This window comes from Crassostrea angulata, chromosome 5, assembly GCF_025612915.1.
Source record: "Crassostrea angulata isolate pt1a10 chromosome 5, ASM2561291v2, whole genome shotgun sequence".
NCBI classification, from domain to species: domain Eukaryota; kingdom Metazoa; phylum Mollusca; class Bivalvia; order Ostreida; family Ostreidae; genus Magallana; species Magallana angulata.
Window position 1 is genome coordinate 45,007,571 of NC_069115.1, and position 22,281 is coordinate 45,029,851.

A 22,281-nucleotide genomic window follows, 5' to 3' on the forward strand; every position below is an offset into this window, starting at 1 on the left:
GCAAAGGATCTAAGTGTAAATAGAGTACAAGTATAGTGTTAATGAATAGATCTATATATATTGGGTGTGCTCATACTCAGACTGAATGAAACAAGATAATTTTTTTTTTTTTAAAAACAGAAAAATAGATACATGTAACTTAACCTCTATATTCTGCTCTTGTTTTAATTTAAATGAAAAAAAATACTACTTAGTGGATCCAGCGACCACAAAATCAAAAGGACCTCCACGTTACCACTAGGCCGCATCTAACATGTTAAGCAGATCTATGCATTTTCAATATATACGGCTATAAACATGATTGTATTAGAAAAGACACTAATTGAAATATTTGTCTAGTTTTCAGTACAAAGACCACGTTAAACCATAACTAATTCAATGTAAACGGGTACTACAATACCTGTAGAACATAATTTTAATCGGATGTCTTTGGTTTAGAATGGTTCAAATAGTCAAATATCCAATTTTTTTTTATCGTATACTAACTACTTTCCTATATATAACCCTAACAAAACCTGAATATTTTAATGATGTCGTGTGAGATAAATAAGACTCTTAGAGCATGGTGATTGTGTAACTTGCGTTTCTTTGAATATATTTACACTAAATTTTGTATAATTTTGAAAATGTCTGATGTTTACCAAAGGCTATATTTGAGGCCAAATCGTATATTAAGTGCGCTTTACCTCTTTATTTCAAGTTCTACATGTATTTATTATGTATATACATCGATTGATTTTATTTTATGAAAACAACCTTCACTAAAACAAAATTTAGATATCGATCTAAGCTTAGTTTACCTCTTTTTAAACATTTAACCATGCGTAACCTGAAATTTGATATAATTAATTGTTTACATAAATGTACATTGTCTTCTTTTTTTAATGAAAAACAATAAATAAATGTATACACTGCATAACATTTTTTTTCATGCAATTGAAATCACTTTGGGGTTTTCGCTGTGTAGAAAATAATAATCATTTTGAATCATTTTTTTTTATAAATATCCTATTATATAACTTACAGGTCGGTTTTCCCCTCATGAATCCATGTGCAATTAATTAAAACAGCAGAGGAAGGAATAGGGAAGTCTACATGATTGTTTACCTACTATATTTAGATAAGTGCATTTACATAATATAGATATAGATGAAATAGATATTTTTGTGCTGAAATAGGCAGAATTTAACAGCGATAGATTAAGTAATGAAAAATCCCAAAAACTATAAATAGATAGAGGTCTATAAATAGAGTTTCCGGTTTTTGATTGTCAATATATAAAGCCTGCCGACAGATTGTTACTTAGCCCACAATGTTAAGACTGGCGACTTTTGCAAGCTACAAAAACGAGAAAAATGTATTTCTCTGCAAATTGTCGAAGGCCGGTTTTGCTTATCAAGGATATGACGATGCTCTGCAATGTGAAAGTTGCGGGTTCAAATCCAACAGTTGGACGGATGTGGGCGACTTGTTCGTGCAACATGCAGAGCATGCTCCAAAGTGCCAGTTCGTGCAGCAGAATCGCAAAAATGCACCAGGCGTAGATTCACTAAATAATTGCAAACGAGAAGCAATATCAAAAGATGCAAACGCGGCCGGGACTTCTTCGACTGATGTTTGCCCAAAAATGACTCTTTCTCCAAAAAGTGGTAATGGAAATCAGAAACCACGTGCATCGAACAATGTGTCAAATCGAGCATCAGCAAAATCTGTTTTTCAAGATTTAGGGATTTATATTGACAGCAATCGTGCAAAGTTCCCGTCCTATGCTGTTTTAGTTAACAGAGTGCAAAGTTTCACTTCAGCAAATGCTGTATTTCACAAACCACCCTCCGAAATGGCAATGGCAGGATTCTTTTACAAAGGTGCGTGGAAACTTTATCCTAAAGATTTAAAATCATTATGCCAGTGCATGTATTCCTGAAATTAAATATTAGTTTTTACTTAACAAATGATTTGCATGTTCATTGCATAAAATACTGAATAACAAGATTAATTAAATTTTAAGATATATTATGAATAAAAAAAAAATCAAAAGAAACGAAAACAAAACAGGAAAAACAATAATGAATTAAAAATAAGGTTGAATTGAAATGGAATGAAAACCCAAAATAAATTTATCAAAAAATTATACTGAAAAGATAGACGCTAATTGTTATGGTTATTTTTTTTTATTCAGGGTATTCTGATTGCGTCTGCTGCTTCAGTTGCGGAGGGAATTTGTCAGAATGGCGTCCTAATGATGATCCATGGGTAGAGCATGCGTACTGGTTTCCGGAATGTACGTTTGTTATCCAAAACAAAGGCGAGGAATTTGTGCAGCAGATCCAACTTCTCAAAAAAGCTGATGATGAGCAGGTAAAATATTTTGCTTTAGTGTTTTTCATAATAAAATAAATTAAAAAAATAAAAATGAAGTAATAAAACATAAAATGAATAAATAAAATGAAAATTTATAGAAGTAAATATCATTAAAACAAATAAATTCAACCAAACAACCCCCCCCCCCAAAAAAAAAATAAATTAATATATATATTTTCAAAAGCTCGGTGTTTATTTATAATTTATTTTACATATATTTTATAAAGAATCCAATGATTTTTTTTTATATATTAAACGAGATTTTGTGCTTACAATAACTATTTTTGTTTTTAAAACAGAAGGAAATTACTACAGGCCAAAACGTATGCAATGGGTTAGATGAGATAGATTCGATAGCATTGTGCAGTGTTCTGGAGATGGGCTACACGCAAGAACAGGCACGTGCAGCGTTTGATTGTTTGAGAGCGCAAAAACCTACTTGTTATCTAATAAGGGCGGAGGACTTAGTGGATACCATCCTCCTACAGGAAGATTCAACATCTACAGTGTCATCTGATGGTGTACCTCCCGGTCAAGGTCGAATAGAGTCCTTGACCGAGAACCAGTTTAGCTCTTTGGAGTCACTCGACCGTGAACTTAACCAGACAGATTTATCAGGTATTTATAACATAACAAAAAATGCAGTTTTATTGTGATTTTAATGAATTCGTTTATATGCTTGATTTTTACATAAAATATAAAGAAATTGAATTTTTTTTTGCTTAATTGCATTTTACTTTAATTTCAGATTTACAAAGTGTGCAAAAAGAATATCAAGAACTGCAAGACTTGACAATTTGCAAAGTTTGTATGGCAGAAAAAGTTAGCATTGTATTTCTTCCTTGCGGTCATATTGTCACGTGTGCAGAATGTGCACCAGCTATGCGCAATTGTCCCATATGCCGAAAGCTGGTAAAAGGAACTGTCAGGGCATTTATGTCTTAAAAATTGATGTTTTCAAAGAACATATAAAGACTGCCATGTTTATAGCGTTCAGATTTTTTTCTTACAATATTACGCTGGGCGGATATATATGTATATAATGTTGGTGTTTTTTTTTACATTTATAAGGAATATGCATAATAAAAAAGGCAGCTTGAAGTACTTGGCAATTTTGATTTAAATTAATTTAACCTGCATAGTTACATATCACCCGTACGGCAGCTAAATACTTGTGATTATAACACGATTATAATATATGATATACATAATATATACGTTATGATAAAAGTATGTTATTTAATATAGTTTGGTATCTGTTTTACGTAGCTCTATGTGAATAAATTTTACATCAATTGACCTTGTGTTTACCCTTGTAATTTGGAGAATATGCCAAATAGAACCTTCGACTTTTACATGTACATGTAGTAGGAAGTTCAAACTGACTGTTGCATCAAAACAAGTTACAAGTTAAAAATAACACTAGCTGGTTTTAAGCGAAATACGTAGGTGCAGGCCAAAGAGTCCGACAAATCTTGTCAGTGAGCCATAGCTGAGTGGCCAGCAATGAAACAGATGCTGTTCGACACAACAGTTACTACTCAAAGTCCAAGTTCTTGTTAAAATGGTTCAATCGTATGCATGTATTTAAACAATAAAATGCTTTCTTTGGTGATTCATTCGGGATATGAAGGTAGCGACATTGCAGAAAAAATACATAATTTTTAACCCGCGTTAGCGGGTTGTGTAAATTTTTTCTGCAATGATCGCTCCCTTCATAACCTGCATAAATAATCAAAGAAAGCATTTTATTGTTTATATTATCATCTTTCTTTTAAGTAATTAATAAATTAATTATGAAAAGTTAGTAAAATTCACCAAATTACTATTAATGTACATAAGTACGTTAGCTATTTAAAAGAAACAGCCAAATCGTCCCTTGTAAGATTTTGAGTCTGATATCATCATGATTATTTCATGCAGTCCGTGATTTTTCCTAGGTCGCTGTAGGTTTCGACCAATCGATGAGTACTGCAGTATGGTGTGTCAATTTCAGTCATGTCACTTTCTTGTCAGTTTCAGGAGCTTTGGATTTCGACCAATCAATAAATGGGGCGTGTAGATTTCAGTCTGGCTGTTTCTATAAAGCTATGAATTAACTTTAAGTTTCCGTAAGAAATAGAGGGAATAATACTTGGTAGATGTAAATATATACATGGATCAAATGACTCAATCAAAACTCAAGGTTTAATGAGGTTTAAAAACATATGTATGTAGAGCATAAGCTTGCACTCCTTTGATGAACACGAATCTTGTCTTCATATATTAAAAATGTTTGAAATAATAAACTATATGTATGTTTCCAAAAGTTAAAAAAAAACCAAATTCTGAAATTTTTTTATTGTTTATCCATTCTAGAATTTGTTCAAAGTACCTTCACATAACGTAAACAAAAATAAGCATAGGGGCTCGGTTGTCAGACGGATAGTGGGTCGATAGTCTGACCATTTCAATGATAAAAAGTGGATTCAAGTTCTTGTTTAAAGTACACTTGATAAACTTTTTTAACATGATTAAAACAGAGATTTTCACGGAATGTTTTATTGCAATACACAGAAAAACACATATGAATACCAACTTTAATCATATCTGTCTTCGTGACTGAACAAACATTTAAGAACTCCAGTATATGACAACCGAAAGAAGTAGGTCAACTGTCTCTTTTACAAGCCATTGATTGACATGCAAATTACCCTGCTAGCTGAATTTATGCATTATATAATAATACAGAGGAATACGAGGACCTTCTTTTAATATTTCCTTGTATTTTCATTTATACCCCCTGAAAAAACCCGATGAATTATAAATAGAAACAAATTTTTCCGGGATCCATAATAAATCATGACCTTGAACTTTAGGTTTTCCAATTGTGTGTTAAATTTGTACGTCTAATTACGCATGCAATCAACTTTGTTAATGGAAACTCTAAAATTGTGCATAACAATTTTCACAATTTATTATAATTAATGTTGCAATGAAAAGTAATTGTATGAACATGTACAATAAAAAAAAAAGCCACCTTCAGGATTTAAGCGGGATGTCATTCGATCTTTTAGTAGGGCATACATGTAAATTCTTGAACTGATTGTTTATGCCAAAAACCGACCCCAAAAACCCGGGCCCATTGTTCTGCATTTGTGTGAGCAATTAGCATACAAAACAAAATATGAAACCTCACATTTATATTGCTTTTTTTTTTATCTCTTAACAACAGTTTTGGCATAAACATGTCAATTGTTTGTTTTTTTTTTTTTGGGGGGGGGGGGGGTCCTCATAGGTACAAGATGGACATCTCCCTTAAAATTCTTATGCCTCATTACTTATAAGTCTTAAAAAACCGCAGTTCCCTCCCAAAGTATGTGACAGTTCCATTCAAGAAGTAATAATGTTCACCTAATTTTAACAAACATATATATGACCTCTAGTAGATTATAAAAACATTTCCACAAAACTTAAAAGATCTCAAGTGATAATAATAAACACACACCACATGCATAAATGAAGAACTACATTCTCAACCCCTGTCCATTCATATGATAATACAAATTAAATATACGGTGAAAATGCGTGGAACTAATTTGGTGACTGTAAGAGACAGGACCCCCCCCCCCCCCACCTCGGATAATTATAACTAAAAAATCGCAAAAGAAGGTTACCAAAATAAGCCTTTCCCCCTTTCACGGATAACAAAATTATACTTCGATCCCGTTCTCAGAAAAACATTACTGAATCAAGGGGAAAAAATCATCATTTGATACGTGTGTCTCAAAATATCACAAAAAATGCTTAGAAGATTTCTAGCTGTGTGTCCACCAATCTCCAGACTTGCTTTAATTTCCCATAAATCCTTTCTTTTTTTTTTTGTATACATTTATTCAAATTCGGCACTAAACTAACCAAACATTGCATGTGCAATTAGTTCAAATGGCAATTAACATGTGTTTTAAAAATACTCCTTCCTGGTAGATGAGGTAACGTCGAGAGTTTTAAAGCTTTTAACCGGTCTTTAAGATTTTTCACACGTACTTGTATTTAAGTTTAATTGTTATATCTTTACTTAAGGAATTCATATATTCATTAACAAATGGACGACGCATAAAACATTATTTATTGCGTTTAAAACTAAAAAAAATTACTAATGTAAAAATTCTAGGGATGTCAACGAGTACCCGGTTAACCGGGTACTCGATCGAACGTCCGAGTATCGAATACTAAAATCGGTACTCGGTTACTCGGATGTATATTTTTTAATATTTCTAAGTTTATTTAATAATGCATTAAAACATCGGTTTTAAAACTTAAAATGTCCATTGCATTTGTACATACAGTAATTAGGATTCCCTACGCATCTAAACTGCTAAATATGCTAAGTGACCGTTATCGCCTGTGGCTGTGTTTATATAGTAATTATCGTGACCAAGCACCTGTTACCTAGCTTTTCTCACCTTTGGCTGTCTTCTACCCTTATTTTTGGCTTACTTTAATGATTTGTTTTCATTGAAAATCGTTTATATAGTCTATTATAAATTGAACAGACCTAAAATGCCGCCACCGACTTTAAAGGTCTGGAAATATTTTAAAAGAACTAAAGATTCAAAAAACGTAAAATGTCAGCTGTGCGAAGTAAACTTATCCTATACGGGGGTAACGACAAACATGTTAAATCACATTCGTCTTAAACATAAGGAGGAATTTGACAGGCCAGAAACTCCAGAAAAACAACCGACTTTAATCGAATTTTGTCAATTCTCCAATAAACCGTAAATTCTCGGGAAAAGAGACAGATGATATTACACGTGTGATTGTTGATATGGTTGTGTTTGATTACATGCCGTTACAAATGGTCGAAGGCAAAGGCTTTAAAAAACTGATGTCCAATCGTCGCACCAAACTACAACATACCGTCCCGTTATACTAAAAAATCTAGGATCGAAAAAGTGTACGAAGATCGTAAATCCGCTCTGTTAGGAGAACTTGATAGAGTTGATACTGAAGCTCTGACGACTGATACTTGGATATCAAACGCAACAAAAAGTTACAATGTACTTGTACTTTACCGAGTACCCGGGTACTCGATCGGAAAAACGTCCGAGTAACCGAGTACTAAAAATTGACCGATTTGACATCCCTAAAAAATTCTTTATTAAAAATTTTGATATATTTTGTTTGGTATTTACACTGTGACATGTACAAGCTATAAATTCAACTGTTTCTTATCCCACATATTTTAAAGTTATGAAGTAGTTGTCGTTATTATGTAATACCTAATTTCAATACAAATTTGACAATGAATAAAAACCCAAGATTCCTCCTTATAATATTTCCATTTCACATCCTTTTTTATAAAAAAAAAAAGCGGACATCCTGTAAATGTGTAATCAGGGAATTTCAGACGCGTACGTATTTTTAAACCAAGTGCATTTCGTTAACTTGTAAAACTTATTCTTAAGAAGAAACGGATGTCAATCATTCAGATACCCAGTCGCTGTTGCATTTAATATGAATTTTAATTTGCAATTGATGCAACAAGGTAGAAAACCTGGAACTATGTACTGTAGTATGTCTATAATTTCATGTACGTACGGGAATTCATGGATCAAGCCCAGGGCGTTTCATGTTACAATGTATTATGATTAGCAGGTATCGGGGTATATACTTCTTCATGTGTATGTAGTCTATGATATATCGTGCACCATGTAATTCTTGATAACACGCTTCGGCCATGCTATCAGGCAAACAGATGATCCGTGCAATTAAATAGCGGTTGTTCATGAATAACTTGATTTTGGATTAACATATTACAAGCACAGGAATTTCTTCTTTTGATTTAGTAAAGCACGTCTCCTCTGTTCCGAATGGAAACCAAACCAGTTGTTACAAGTGAGTTTTCTATACTTTGCATGCACGCTTCGTAGTTTGGGCCGCTATATATTGACCTACTTGTAATAATGAAACATACTCTTCTGAATTTATTTGAATATTATCAGTTAAAAATGTTGTGACTATATCACATTTAAAGAACGAAAAATAGCACTTGTGTTAAAATTTTGTTCAATCAATTCGAAATTATTAATTGACTGAAAATATAAAGCAAATGGAAACGCCCCCTTTAAATAAGGTCGGGCTCGATGTTAAATTAATCCAAACCCAAAACAGATGCAGGTGACTTTTTTCGTGGCTCTGTCAAGTTTAATCTTTGACAGTTGATTGTTCAGATGCACAATGGAAACAAAACCCATTGTTACCTGTAAGTTACTCATTATCGTGCGAATGTACACATTCATGTGACATTGTACTTTTTATTTCAATGTAAAATTGCATTCACTGATATACAAACACAGGATCAAACAATTTCTGTGTCCTATGGTGTTTCCAATATATATAAGAACATCTGAATAATGTCTGTATAAATTAATATCTGTTCTTTGTATTTTACGAGGAAATAAGATTTGTCAAAACCATATTTTAGCTTTGTCTCTTATGTTTACCTAAAACAATGTCTGTAGTTGTTGAAAAAAAAATCCCTAAACAGCTCTAAAACTAGTAAAAGGCTATGTGATATTGCAAGTTTTAAATTCAAATTATTTGAGAATAAACCTATATATTATCAAGTATTATAACATGTATGTAGTTCTATGTTTACAAGTACACTTATCTCTTGTTTTAATGTTTCAGGTCACGGGGACCAGTCCCTGTTCTCGTCCCTACACCCATCCCTGCTACAGTGGCTCCCACAGGAGGCTATAGAATGGAGGAGGTCTGTCCATTTAGTATAGTCTTACTTGTATTTGCTAGGTCAATAAATGATTCAATATAGACTCTTAAATGTTTAAGATTATGATTGACAATTTTCAACCCCATGTTAAGAATGCTTGTGGATTTAGTATTATGAAGTTTTCAATGCTAGTTAGGGCAAAAAATGATTTGTAAATGTTAACTTTTTAACTTTAAAGATTATGAAAGATGATTTTCATCCACCATTTACCAAAATGAACGACTCATGAAAAACATGTTCATCAGCAAACTTTAAAATAAAAAGTCAGAGTTTTAATAAAAATGACATATACATACTTGTAGGTATATGTATATTGAGTTGATAAGTTAATGTATCTCTTGAAAATTCAGTATTATCATCTCCTGTTTTAGGTCGTACAGCAGAGCTCCCAAAACGGTCTTTCTGGAGGCCAGTTTTGTTCCGTATGATGAGGATATCTTGCCATCAGACACAGATAAAACTCTAGTCAGTCGACCATTCTTCCACATATTCTGGACCTCTTGTGTAAGATATCCACACGTTGAATTGGATGCAGTCTTTATGTAGTACATGTAGTTTGCTAAACTGAAGGCTTCATAGCCTTCAGATGTGGCAATTAGGGTTGAATATTGTTGTAAAACAGTGGTTTTATAGACGATTTCATAATTAGTTAATTTCCATGTAGTTTGACTTTTTTAAATGCAAAGTAGAAAACAAACAAAATGCTACCATCATGAGTCAAACATATCTTAAGTTACCTGGTAATAATAATCTTATTTTCTGATTAAATTTCTGAATCAAGACAAAATTTATGTACATGTATTTTTGGTACATATTTGACATAAAATATTCGAAAAAAAAGATGAAACCTACATTTCACTACCGCCATTGAAGAAAAAAGCTAAATTATTTTTACTCAATCTGTAATATATATATTCAGGATTTGGACGCTTACAAACAAACAACTCGTGAGGAGCTTGTAGAATGGACCTCTGCACTGAAGAGAAAGAACATCCCTGATTGGTTGATAGTGGTGGTGTCCACTGATGAAAGCAAACTCAAGTCCAAACTGTTACCCAGGTCTTCAGTGTTTGACAAAATCAAAAGCGATTTCTGTAACAAGACACCAGACAGGTTAGTTTATCACAGGATTAAATGCTTTTAACATGTTGAAAAATTTATATGAATCCTTATTTCTACAAAACCTGCTGTCATGAATTTCATTGAATCTAAGAGTGTCATATGAAAATAGTTTGTCAAAAATGTAAGGGTTTTTTTTTTTCTCCAAACAATATAAACCAACATTTTTAAATTGTTATGTAAGTGTTTGGTAATTAATGACAAATCAGTAAAACTGAATACCTAATAAAAGAGTGCTGTATAAATTTGTGAGAAATATTTTCTGTAAAACAACTAACTGTAATTTTTTACATGCAATTTGTAATGCAGGTGCGTGGTAGTCAATGACCCATTAAAGCAGGATCAGAAGTCTAACGAATCCTTGCAAGTTATGCTTCAGCGACTCCGTACTCTGTTACTGCAAGCTTTCAATAAACACCTCGTGAAGTATGAGGACGGAATGAGAAATTTACGTGAGAAAAGAAACGAACCAGGATGGCAATTCACCAATTTCTTCCTTGTACAGGTGAGATAAATAATCCTGTTTACTTGCTGTGCACTTTAGGATTTTTTTTTAATCAAAAAGGCTCAAATGAAATCTTGAGCGTATATGTATATTGTCTTTGTTGATTGTTGATTTATAAAATTACAAATTAGATTTAAGGAGAGAAAGATATGTCTGTATGATACACATTTATATGTTATATATGTATGATTAGATAAATATTGGATAAAAAACTTTCAAGTTCAATGATAGCCTAGTTATCTTAATACCGGTAATTAAGCCCACAAGAATTTAACATTCCAATAAAATTTAAGCAAAATACATTATGTACCTATTTTAAAACACTATACCTAATAGGTACTTATTTATTAAGTGTATATATCAATTAGATATAGCATATGAAAGATAGTGCATGAAGATTCAGGAAAAAAAGGGATAATGTAACAGTTGTGTAGTCATATGGGTATGATTAATACTTTTACATATTAATGGCTCAAGAAATTTGAATCCATAAAATTTACATTAGTCATATTGCAATTGAATGTTACATGCCTTGATTGACCTTTTAAAAAAACCCAAATGTGTGCAAATTTGAAACAAGTGTTGTCTTGAGAAATAGAAAAGATTGATTTGCTGAAATTGTGAATCTACAACCTTTGATTTGTGTGTTACAGGAAGAGCTGGCATTTATGTATGAGATGCTGGGCCTGTTTGAGGATGCCCTGATTCAGTACGATGAGCTGGATGCTTTGTTCACACAGTACATCCTCTTCTTTGCTGCAGGAAGTATGTATTACATTTGTATTACATTTGTATTACATATAACTCATCAGGTGTTACATACTGTAAACCAACTTTTATTTTGTGCAAGAAATTTTTGCGCAGTTGGCAAGAGCCTCATTTTCGTGAATATTTCTCACCACAAACAAGTATTTCACAAAAACATGTACTTGTTTGTGGCAAGAAATATTCACTATTTTTTTTCCAAAAATTGTTTCCTAACAGCATAGCACAATGGATTAGAGCATTAAATTACTACAAATATGGTAGTCATGAGTTCGAATATAGCAGTGGCTTTTACTAATTTTTACCTATCCAAAAAGTTTTAAAACATGTTTTATGGTCAAATATTTTGAAATTTGAAAATTGATTTTAAACCTATGAAAGTATTTCAAGTAAAATCCACATTAATATTGACAAGTGTCCCAAGCCACCTTAAAAGCACAGTATAGATGAAATATTTGACTGCTCATAAGAGGAAAGTTTTTTCAATGTATCTGTTCACACGTAATTGATGTATAATTTGTTTTGTGAAATTGAAAAGTTTTGATTTAAACAAATAGAATTGAACATTAAAGAAACAACTATTATATTTTTTGTTGTATGTATAAATAATTTATCACATATTTGTGTTTTATTTAATCAAAACTTTATACTTATACCCTGAGTTGAATATTAAGAAATTTGAATAATGAAGAAAATTTTATTTCAGACCCTGTTGATTGGATGATGAAGTACACAAATGAATGTACTAAATGGTCCGGACTGTCCCTCAGGAAACCAATCAACCGTGACATCCGCGACCTGATCAAGGATAATCTGGACAGCCTGTTGGATTTCCGGAGCTATCTCTTCTCCAGACAGTGTGCTCTGTTGTTCCTCCTGAACATGCCGCTGGAAGTTCCGAAGCGAGCCATGGAGTTCCTACACAACACAGTACAGGAAGTCCGCAAGTTAAAGGTGGGACTAAATACAGGGATGAATAAAAAAGACCAAAAAAAAGTTTATTAATTAGAATCTGGTTGTTTAGTGATCAGGATGTAATAAAACAAGATATTTGCTTTTCCAGAATGGGAATATTCTTGAATGCCTCTTATTAACAAACTCAAAATTTTTCAAAAAAAAAAATATGTTTACAAAATGATCAGAATATATTGCCTAACTTAATACAATGATTAAGTGAAGGAAGTGTGTTTCAGTTGGAACTCAAAATTGCATTAGCAAAGAACATTACAGCTACTGAATTTGAATACGCAGATGTCAATTGAGGCAGGTTTTACTATGTATGTATTCCTCTGTAGACATAGTAAATGTGTATGTGTTGTTATACAGCTTGACAAGGCCATGCTTTTTGTGCCTGAGGCAACAGTATGTGTAACAACTATTTCCTTTCACGGTCTTTGTTTCTGGACAAAGGGAATACATACATTAAGTATGATTGCTAGAGCTTGCAAATGGAGAAATTAACAGTTTCTTTGTTCTGATGTATATTCAAATCTTCAATCATCAGTCTTGCCAAGAACTTCATAACACCCAAACATTCCAATACATTCCTGGTAAACTGGATTTCAAAATGCATCTTTACATTAAAACCAATCATGATGTCATATTGTATACAACTAAGTTGGGCAGCGTTAAAATAGATGCATTATATCTATATGGGGAATAGAGGCACTCGTTTTTAATGGTTTCCTCTCTGCTCTGACAGGTGGAGATGCCTGTGGGCACCATTGACTGCTGGGTTTTCCTGAGCTGTCTGGAGGTCCTGAACAAATGTGAGAAGTTCTCTGGGTCTGATCCCATAAAGAGCTACTCCCTGTACACTGCCAGTCTGTGGGACTACGCCAGAAAGAAGGTCAGAAAAAATACACAGGATGAAACTCTGCCATTCAATCACCTGAATGGTGACTGGCATATCTCTGTAATTCATTCGCGTTCAGTTAACATTCCATTTACTGAATGGTTTAGGTTTTTTGTTAGTTGAGGAATGGCTAAGGACATAAAAAACGTTAATTTTTAAAAATATAATGTATGTACCCGAAAATGGTTGTTTTCTTCTCTTGTTTTAATACATGTTACTTATTGTATTATTAATGTTTAGTAAATTGTATCACAAATTGATTTGTTCTGATATGTTTACAGTCTCTCATAAGTGTAACATTATAATGCAAATCTGTGTAAAAGGCAATGAATCATTGAATCAAGATTTATTTTTTCAAGAAAGATTACTGCTCGTTTTGCTTAAAGATTGCTTTTATGTTTTTCTAGTTAAGATTTCTTGGAGAGTTATGTGGATTAAGACCAGAACCAGAAATTGAACCAACTTCTGACCAACTCACCCTGGTTCTCAACCTTATATCTGGTTTAAAATCCAGGGATGATGATGGTATTTAAAAACATTTCTATGTGTGATTCTCTTAATAAGACAGACAAGTTAAAAGTCATTTAAAGGTACTACATGTATTAAGTTAGAAAAAAAAGAGGGAGGGCACTTGTAATTAATCTCTTCATTTATAACAGTATCTTGAATATTTTAATGAGTTCAAGGTATCAAAAAAAAACATGATATATAACTGCAATAAAGTGCCCTAGACTTCAAAATTTTGAAAAATCAATGTTGCATGTACATGTATGTGTTTTCTCCTAGTCTGTTGGTAAAAAAGAGCCTTTTTACCTAATTTGTTGTTTGAATTTAGATAAGGAAGACAAGACTATGCATCCTCCAGAAAAATTAAGAGAAGCACTGTCATCAAAAGAAGCATTTACACGAACTTACCTGGTATTATCTCTATTTTTTTTTAAATTCAGTAGTGGTACATTTGTATTTTGGTTTGTTTCAAGAGAGTATTTGAAATATAAAAAAATTAGATTAGGCCTATACTTATATTTATGATAATTAGGATACTGATAAATTTATATAAAAATGCTTGTATTCTGAGCTCATTTTTTCAAACATTGATTTTTCTCTCAACAGGAGTTATCTGAGCTTGCTATGGGGACGTTTAAACACATCAGCAGATTCAGATCAGCCCGGCAGATTGGAAAGGACCTTGCAAACTTCTACATGTAAGATTCAAACAGAATTCTTATCTATATAAACTCAAAATAAGATCTATCTGATGCTCAACACAATCCATTAACCTGTTTATAAGATTAAATATTTGAACATATTGAAAAAGATAATGAATCTTTATTTAATAATGATATGAACTTTTAAAAAACACATGAAAATGATGTATTTAAAGTTAAAATGTTTCTTTAGATATAATTACATTGTATGTACACATTATGATTTTTTTTAAGCCTTGACTTTGCACAGAGAAAAAACTAGTTTGCATTATTTTGTTTGTAAGACTGCAAGGTGAACCAGAAAAAGCCGAGAACTTTCTGATGGATGCCATGAAGAGTTTCCACCAGGAAGGCTGGCATCATTTAGCAGACGACATGAAGCTGGAGCTGGCTAAATGCCAGAAACTGTTGGGAAACAGGCTCAAATATCCTTATTATTGCTTTCTATTTACATTTAATTTTATCAAGGATATTAAGAAAAGTTTCTTTACTTGAGAATGTTAATCAAGATTTTGGGTGTTTAAATCTCATACAGATTATATATATATAAGTTACAGGCTTGGTTTTATCTATCTACAAAATAAATCTGAAGGTCAGCACCTCATACATGTAAATATGTACTACTTTCGGTTTGTAATATGTAGAACTTCTTCTTTGAACAAGAATTTATCTAGGTAATTCAAATCACAGTATTGTTTTTGAAAGCCTATTGTTTCCTTAACCTGTTAACGTATCTCAAAACTGTATGCCAAGTAGTCAGTAGTCCAACACTCTCCAAAGAGGTGCGGCAGTCATTCCAGGCAGAGATATTGGAGATTGGCAATGAGTGTGCAGGTTTGTTTGGGTCATGGTCATGGCGAAACTTAAAGGTCGATCATGGGTTTAAAATTTTGAGCCCTCTGCGCAGGGTATCTCACATTACTATGGTAAAACGCAAATACAGAGAAAATTGTTAAGATATACAGGTTATCATGTAACGTTTTTATTTTTTTAAAAAATCAATAATCATAAAAATTATTCTTCGTGAAATGAATTGTTAGAATAATGTTTAGAATATTTAAATCATGTTGAAAAATCAATAATCATAAAAATTATTCTTCATGAAATGAATTGTTAGAATAATGTTTAGAATATTTAAATCATGTTGCCACTTCTTCAAAATCGACATTATCCACGTCAGAATCAACGTCTTACAATGACGTCAGTTAAAACTTTGACGTAACAATTAGCAAAAAGAAATGTCGTGCATTTTTTTATTGAAGCGCCAATAATTAAAATTCAAAATATAATTTGAAAAAAAAAGAATTTTAAATTGTGCGCAATCCTTTCATGTTCTGTGTGAATCACAGTGAAAAGGTTTATTTATCTATTACAAATAAAATCAAATTTGATTTGTAAACATCCTTTTATTCTATACAATTCTATACGTAAAATGGCTGGCACGATATGTTTATAGGACCAAAATATGAGGGGGATAGCATACATACTATCTGATCAATTTTGTTTTAATTTGACAAAAGGTCAACTCATGTTTTAGCCCCATCGCTGAAAATTTTTACATTTTTTACAAATTAAATTGAAAATGATAACCCCATTTTTTCTATATAAACCTATATACAATGTCAGGGTTTATTTGGACATACATGTACAACCAAAATTTGGGCTCAGTAAACAGATAAACTATCAGCTCACTTTACTTAATATTTTGCAAAGTTTACACATAAGCTGACCTTTCACTTGTTTATACGGTATCTTGTAAGTTTATTTTTTAAACCATCCTTATATTATATCCAAAATTTATCTCTCTGAAAACCTCCTAAAGTTTTGATATTTATAATAAATGATTTATCTTAATTTTTTTAAAAACTAAAAACCAGACCATGTACATGTATTTTGAATATCTTTACACGTATGATTGTAAAACTTGTGTTGCAGGGAGTAATTATCTGTTGAAAGCTGCCCCAATGTTTGTTGTGGAAGACATCGTCGTACAAGAACATTCCATTATCTGTGATCAGTCTGTGTCTATAGACATACACATTAAGTGTGACATTCCCGACACAGTTCAGTTTGACTTTGTCAGTCTGTCTGTTCGTCCCCATAACGTCACAAAACCAAATGTCTCAGGGAAAAAGCTTCTCTGTAAGGCAGACAGTGGGGGCTTCTTGAGAGAACAAGTTCCGAACTTTAACCCTGTTAAAAAACCTGTTCCTAGTCATATTGAGGTCAAGGCCAGTATGGAGTCGTCGTCATGTGGAATTGTCTGTGTAAACTCCCAGGATTTACTACGGAGAATGGACAGCACAAAGAACTACCGCCGGGAATCTCAGCAGATTAAGGAGGATTTCAATGAGGCCCTGAGGCTTGAGAAGGTGAAACTTACTCCAGGGAAAAATGTACTCAGTTTCTCCAAAGAGGTGAATTTTTGTCCTATTTTTATGTCTAAATACACATTTTGATTACACATCAAATATCCAGAGTTGTAGAGCTTATGGAGTTATCTCCCCTCAACTGTGATAATCTCAGTTGATATTAATAAAAAGCATTATTCATGTCTGACTTAGAATTCTGTTAAGAATAAAGAAAGTGGTAACTGTAAACAAATTATAATTACATAAAGACCTGAGGGGTTTTTTTGTGGCAACTGGTAAATATTATGTTTGTTGTAAAGCAGTATATTACATTGAAAGAATGACTTCTACCAGTACAAGTACCAGTCCTTTTTTTTTTTTACCATTTTTCAAATTTCAGTGGTACATGTACTTGTATGCTCTTTTGCAGATGAAGAACACTGGAGGATACAAACCAGGCCAGCTGCTGCTTAAGATAGGAGGGCTGGATTTTCTGAAGACTTTAGAGACGGAGGAATATTTTAGTGTGTCGCATGAGGAACCTGTGTGTGTACTTAAACCAGCTGAAGGAGGTGAGTGAGAGAGAGAGAGAGAGAGAGAGAGAGAGAGAGAGAGAGAGAGAGAGAGAGAGAGAGAGAGATTTACTGAATTATAAGAAAGTTTGTTAAGGAAGCAATACTCCTTACATATAAAAGTTCCACTATTTTGAGCTTGGTTTGAATCTCACAAACAAAATTTCAGGACATTTACATGTAATGTACCAATACATGCACTGATGTGTAGAACTTGTGTGTATTATACTAAATATGTACATGTAGTTTACCTTTTTTTTGTCTGTTTAGATTACCTCCTGTCAGGTATAACACAGTTAGCCTACCTGAGTATTTCACCAGGGAGTTTCCGCTTAAATCCAGGGGACAAACTGTCACTGGAAACCTCCGATAGCCTTACTGTTACCACGGAGAATGATCACAACATGCTGGTTGTCAAGGAAACTGAGGATGGACAACCATATGAGTTCAAAGTTCATCTTTTCCATGAGAGGGAGAATTCCATGACATCAGAAGCACAAGTAAGAGGAATCCTAAAACTACCAACCTACTATACATGTAGATTGCATTTTGATAAGTCATTTACATTTTCTATTTTGAAGAATATTTAAGCCTTACATTTTAAGGTCATGCAGGGTAACTGACCTGTAGATTTATAAATATTGTGCATTCTTGATGCATGTCTTAAATGAAGATTCTTCTTTTTCAGATGATTGTAATAAGTCATAGTTTTGCCTTACCAGTGAAAATGAACCTGACATTTAATTCTCCATTTTGGGTCACACACAAAGTTCTGACTGCTGGAGACAGGTAAACTTTTGAGGGTGTTAATGTGTATTCCATCTACAACTAATTTAAGATGAAATGGGAAAGCCGATTACAAAGCAAATTCATCTCCGTCCAACAATAATTTTACACTGATTTAGCTTAGGAGTGGAAACGATAGACGGAGTTATCTCTCTTCCGTTATGAGTGAATCACATACGTGTATTACAGATAGAAGCATTTTTCGTGATAGACAATAGTGATGACATGTGGCAAGTGATAGTGTGAATGTGTTTTTGTTCAGGAGAGTTGTTTGATTAATGTATGTATAAATGCTATCAACCATAGAACATTTTGAAAGATTTCTTGTCTTTATCTTTATGATGAAAATTTGTATGTTTTCATTGAAGGAAATATATCCAGATCTCACTAGATGGCAGCACTAAAGAGAAGTTCCTGTTGACAGAGGCCCTGTTAAAATGTGAGAACCCTGATGTAGAAATTTTCCCAATGAATAAACCTGGACTAGAACTAGTAAGAAGATAGATTTCCATTTCACACTATGTATTTCAAATTACTTATCTATCTTTTTCAAGTGTAAAGTTTTGTGTTTTTTGGCAATCCTCCTAAGCCTTTAAGCACATGTACAAATACATATTATGTATGTACACTGTACATCTATACAAAGTTAAGTGTTTCTTGGTAATTATTAGAATACACATATATATATCTGTGTCGGAAATGTGCACACATGTATGCAGTTATTCCATTCCCAACCTTTTGGGGCCTGGTCAGTTCATATGAAATAGTAAATGGGTGACAAAGGATGCCTGATTATTTACAGAGACAATATGTGACTACATCTTTAATAAGCTGTAAATCTTGACATTTATCATAACATGTTTTAAAAGCATTCCGAATTTGTATACAATTTCTTTATAGATAATTTTTTTCAGTTGATATTTGCTTTGATATGAAATTATATTTTAATATAACCTTAACCCCAATATAATTTAATACACTTGTGTAACTTGTGATGAACTGTAATTGTTAATATAATCAAAGGTGACCTATGGGCCCAATGGTCTAGGTGCCCAATATTAATGTACAAGTAATTGATTAAAATTTGTATCATATGGAACAATTGTACATAATATGCACATATCACTATAATAAATAAATTACTTACAGAGTGTGAGTCGTCACCAGACCGTGTCCTATGTGTGGCAGCTGAAGTGTAACAGTTCAGAGGTCACAGACCTGCGGCTGGTGTACAGCGTTCTGTACGGTAGTCGGCTGGACGTCAGTCAGACGACCCACAAACTGTCTTATGGCTTCTCCATCTCAGACTTCCAGGTAACATTATATATATAGTGCCTGTTTGGCAGGGTAACAGTTGGAATTGACACCTTGAGAATAAACATTGTCAATTAACGCAAAGCCAAGTGTGTTGCTAATGCTGAGGGTAATAGAATGAATTATAAACTGCATCTATAGCAATCAGATTTCAGTATTTAACATGAAAGTATAATAATTTAACAGTACTGGGTTGTAACATTGGGAAAATATGCAAAATATACTCTATACTTTACAATGGTGAAAATGATTTACAGGTACACTTTAAAAAGGGCAGATATGCTTTAATTTAAAAGCTTACATCTTTATGTTTATTATTTATCTTTAAGTTACATGTTTATTAACCGATCCTTATCTTTCTTTGATTAGACTCTGTACACTGTAAAAGTGGATGTGAAGCCAGAGGGGGACACCAAAGACTGCAGGGTGGGTAGTGGTGCAAACCTCACCCTTAGGGTCATCCGATCCCCTGGATGTAATCTCAAGACACCTGTATTTTATAAGATAGAGGACAAACCGGACGTGTGGGCAGTCACTGGAAATAGCTCAGGTATTTGTGTGTCTGCAACTGCGCATGTATTTATATCACTGTGTCTGATACCATCATATGTAAGTGGAAAGTAAATGAGATGCCGGTGACATTTGGTTGTTGATGGAATAACTACTTGTATTATAGTGGTATTTTTTTCATTAATATGCAATTAATAACAAGCTTGATAACAAGCAAAAACAAATAAGCTAGATCTTAAGTAAATAACTCCTTAGGTAAAAAAAGTTAATGTTAAATATTTTTTTTCAACATTACGTGTACTTTCAGGACTGTTAGATATTGCAGAGGGGAAATGTGAGATCTCATTAACTGTCATTCCATTAGTACCAGGCCTTGTGCATGTTCCAAAGGTGACCCTATTTAGACCTAGTAAAGGTAAGCTTGTAGTGATGGAGAGGAGAGGTGGGGGGGGGGGGGACTTCATTTCCAATTCAGTTGAACTATAATAATAGGAGATGATTCAACTGTACTGTCATTGAATGTCCTTTGATTCATCTTATCTAATTTATCAAAAATTGCCTAGTTAATATTTGATATGAAGAATTCGTTTACTATTTTAATTGTAGATAAAGTTAGGTGAATAGAGGCTTTATTTATTACACCACAGTTTATGCTGATCACAATTCAAAGAGTCTGAGTTATTTCCCTTTAAACTAGAATTACATGCAATATTTTTTTTTTCAATGCAAACATTAAAACTCATCTTGGAATCAATTTTATTTTCTTAAAACCACTATTGAATGTGAAGGATGTGTAGAGTTTTCATTTTGACTGTTTCTTTGTGTTGTAATAGCAATCTCCATACATGAATTTAATTAAATATATTAAGTAAGCCTTGAAATCTCTGATATCCTCAAATTCTGAAAGAACAAAAATTAACAAAACCCTCTTTTCATTATTGGACAGAGAACCTTGTACATTTATCATATATTGAAATTTCTGTGTTTCATATAAAACATTCTTTATGTACACTTCTAAGAGAGTTTATTTTCATTTCTAATCAAGATATGCTAAAGAAATCAGAAGACAACAGGAAGTCTGGTTCCCCAGATGACATATCCCCCGACCAGGAGGGCCCTGTCCAGCAGGGGTTTCCCCGGGGTCAGGTGTACTATGCTAGCAGTGCCAAACAAGTCCGAATCCTTCAGACTTCCTCAAAAATCAACACAAAACGTTCCTGATGCAGAATGTATTTAGCTAGGATTTTTTTTATATAGAATTTGTTATTTTGTTGACAAATGATGTGCCAAATATTGTTTATTTTGACACTGCCAGATTTTGTTTCATTGAATATGTGTATCGAACGGAATATACTACAGATTTGGTGACTTTAAAATGCAGCTCAGTAGTAGTATACGTGTATCCATTATGAAGGATCTTCTCAAGTTTATTAGAAGCCTTATGAAGATAGAGTATAATATATTCTAAATCAATAACTTAATCCAATGTGCAATGACAAGCTGTAGGCTTTTGGTTCGGAATTTTTTCATTGTATTTATTGTGTACACTCACTAGTACATGTATTTATTGTGTACACTCACTAGTACATGTATTTATTGTGTACACTCACTAGTACATGTATTTAAATAGTGAAATATGAAATACTGTCTCATGGATTTCTAGGTCGGCCATATTTTGAATATAGTTTAAAGAATTTTATGGTATACGCAGTCCTTAGATGAATTTATTTCCATATATCTTCCTTATAAAAATGTGTATTTATCAAAATTACTTACAGAAGGTGGATAAGATAACATTTGTACATGTATTAGTAGTGGGCATACACTCTTGTCTTTCATATAAGTTTGCAAACTACATGTAGCTTTAGTAATATGAGATGCCGTAATTAAAGAAGCATATTATGATGTACTTACTATTAAAACAAACAATAAAATCAAGTATAATTTCATAATTTTTTTTGTTATTTTACAGTGTAGAGCATTAGGATAGAGTGTTATCTATGGATCTGTAAGTCACGAGTTCGAATCCCGCCGGGCCTTCTATAATTTTTACCTTTTCAAAAAATTTTAAGACATTTTTTTGGTAAAATATTGTAAAGTTTGAAAATTCTAAACTCTTAAAAGTATTTTAATTAAAATGTACTTATACCCACATTAATA

At 32.8% G+C, this 22,281-nt stretch overlaps 2 protein-coding genes across 3 annotated transcripts; both read left to right on the forward strand.

The window, feature by feature from the left end:
• The first annotated feature begins 1,273 nt into the window (after positions 1-1,273).
• LOC128184367 (putative inhibitor of apoptosis) lies at positions 1,274-3,660 on the forward strand. Its single transcript, XM_052853810.1, has 4 exons — positions 1,274-1,865; positions 2,180-2,358; positions 2,661-2,979; positions 3,110-3,660. The coding sequence occupies exons 1-4, from the start codon at positions 1,313-1,315 to the stop codon at positions 3,304-3,306; spliced, it is 1,248 nt and encodes a 415-aa protein (XP_052709770.1). The 5' UTR covers positions 1,274-1,312; the 3' UTR covers positions 3,307-3,660.
• Positions 3,661-7,844: 4,184 nt separating this feature from the next.
• On the forward strand, positions 7,845-22,059 carry LOC128185770 (trafficking protein particle complex subunit 10-like). Of its 2 annotated transcripts, XM_052855431.1 has the most exons (23): positions 7,845-8,001; positions 8,193-8,241; positions 9,037-9,118; positions 9,508-9,640; positions 10,056-10,249; positions 10,565-10,760; positions 11,414-11,525; positions 12,232-12,479; positions 13,228-13,374; positions 13,788-13,905; positions 14,216-14,298; positions 14,494-14,585; positions 14,873-15,013; positions 15,319-15,422; positions 16,524-17,005; positions 17,370-17,511; positions 17,782-18,011; positions 18,200-18,300; positions 18,666-18,789; positions 19,447-19,611; positions 19,981-20,161; positions 20,429-20,536; positions 21,167-22,059. In XM_052855431.1, the coding sequence occupies exons 2-23, from the start codon at positions 8,217-8,219 to the stop codon at positions 21,340-21,342; spliced, it is 3,384 nt and encodes a 1,127-aa protein (XP_052711391.1). In that variant the 5' UTR covers positions 7,845-8,001; positions 8,193-8,216; the 3' UTR covers positions 21,343-22,059. The 2 variants fall into 2 exon arrangements, with proteins under 2 accessions (XP_052711391.1, XP_052711390.1); XM_052855430.1 differs by lacking the exons at positions 7,845-8,001; positions 8,193-8,241 and adding an exon at positions 8,485-8,608.
• Positions 22,060-22,281: the final 222 nt, after the last annotated feature.

What these genes read in the sequence shown, in the direction of transcription:
- LOC128184367 (XM_052853810.1), top strand. Translation starts at nt 1,313, where the DNA reads ATGTTAAGACTGGCGACTTTTGCAAGCTACAAAAACGAGAAAAATGTA. An exon ending in GGCAGGATTCTTTTACAAAG is followed by an intron (nt 1,866 to 2,179) that starts GTGCGTGGAAAC and finishes TTTTTTATTCAG; the next exon opens with GGTATTCTGATTGCGTCTGC. An exon ending in TAACCAGACAGATTTATCAG is followed by an intron (nt 2,980 to 3,109) that starts GTATTTATAACA and finishes CTTTAATTTCAG; the next exon opens with ATTTACAAAGTGTGCAAAAA.
- LOC128185770 (XM_052855431.1), top strand. Translation starts at nt 8,217, where the DNA reads ATGGAAACCAAACCAGTTGTTACAA. An exon ending in AACCAAACCAGTTGTTACAA is followed by an intron (nt 8,242 to 9,036) that starts GTGAGTTTTCTA and finishes TTAATGTTTCAG; the next exon opens with GTCACGGGGACCAGTCCCTG. An exon ending in AAAATCCAGGGATGATGATG is followed by an intron (nt 13,906 to 14,215) that starts GTATTTAAAAAC and finishes GTTTGAATTTAG; the next exon opens with ATAAGGAAGACAAGACTATG.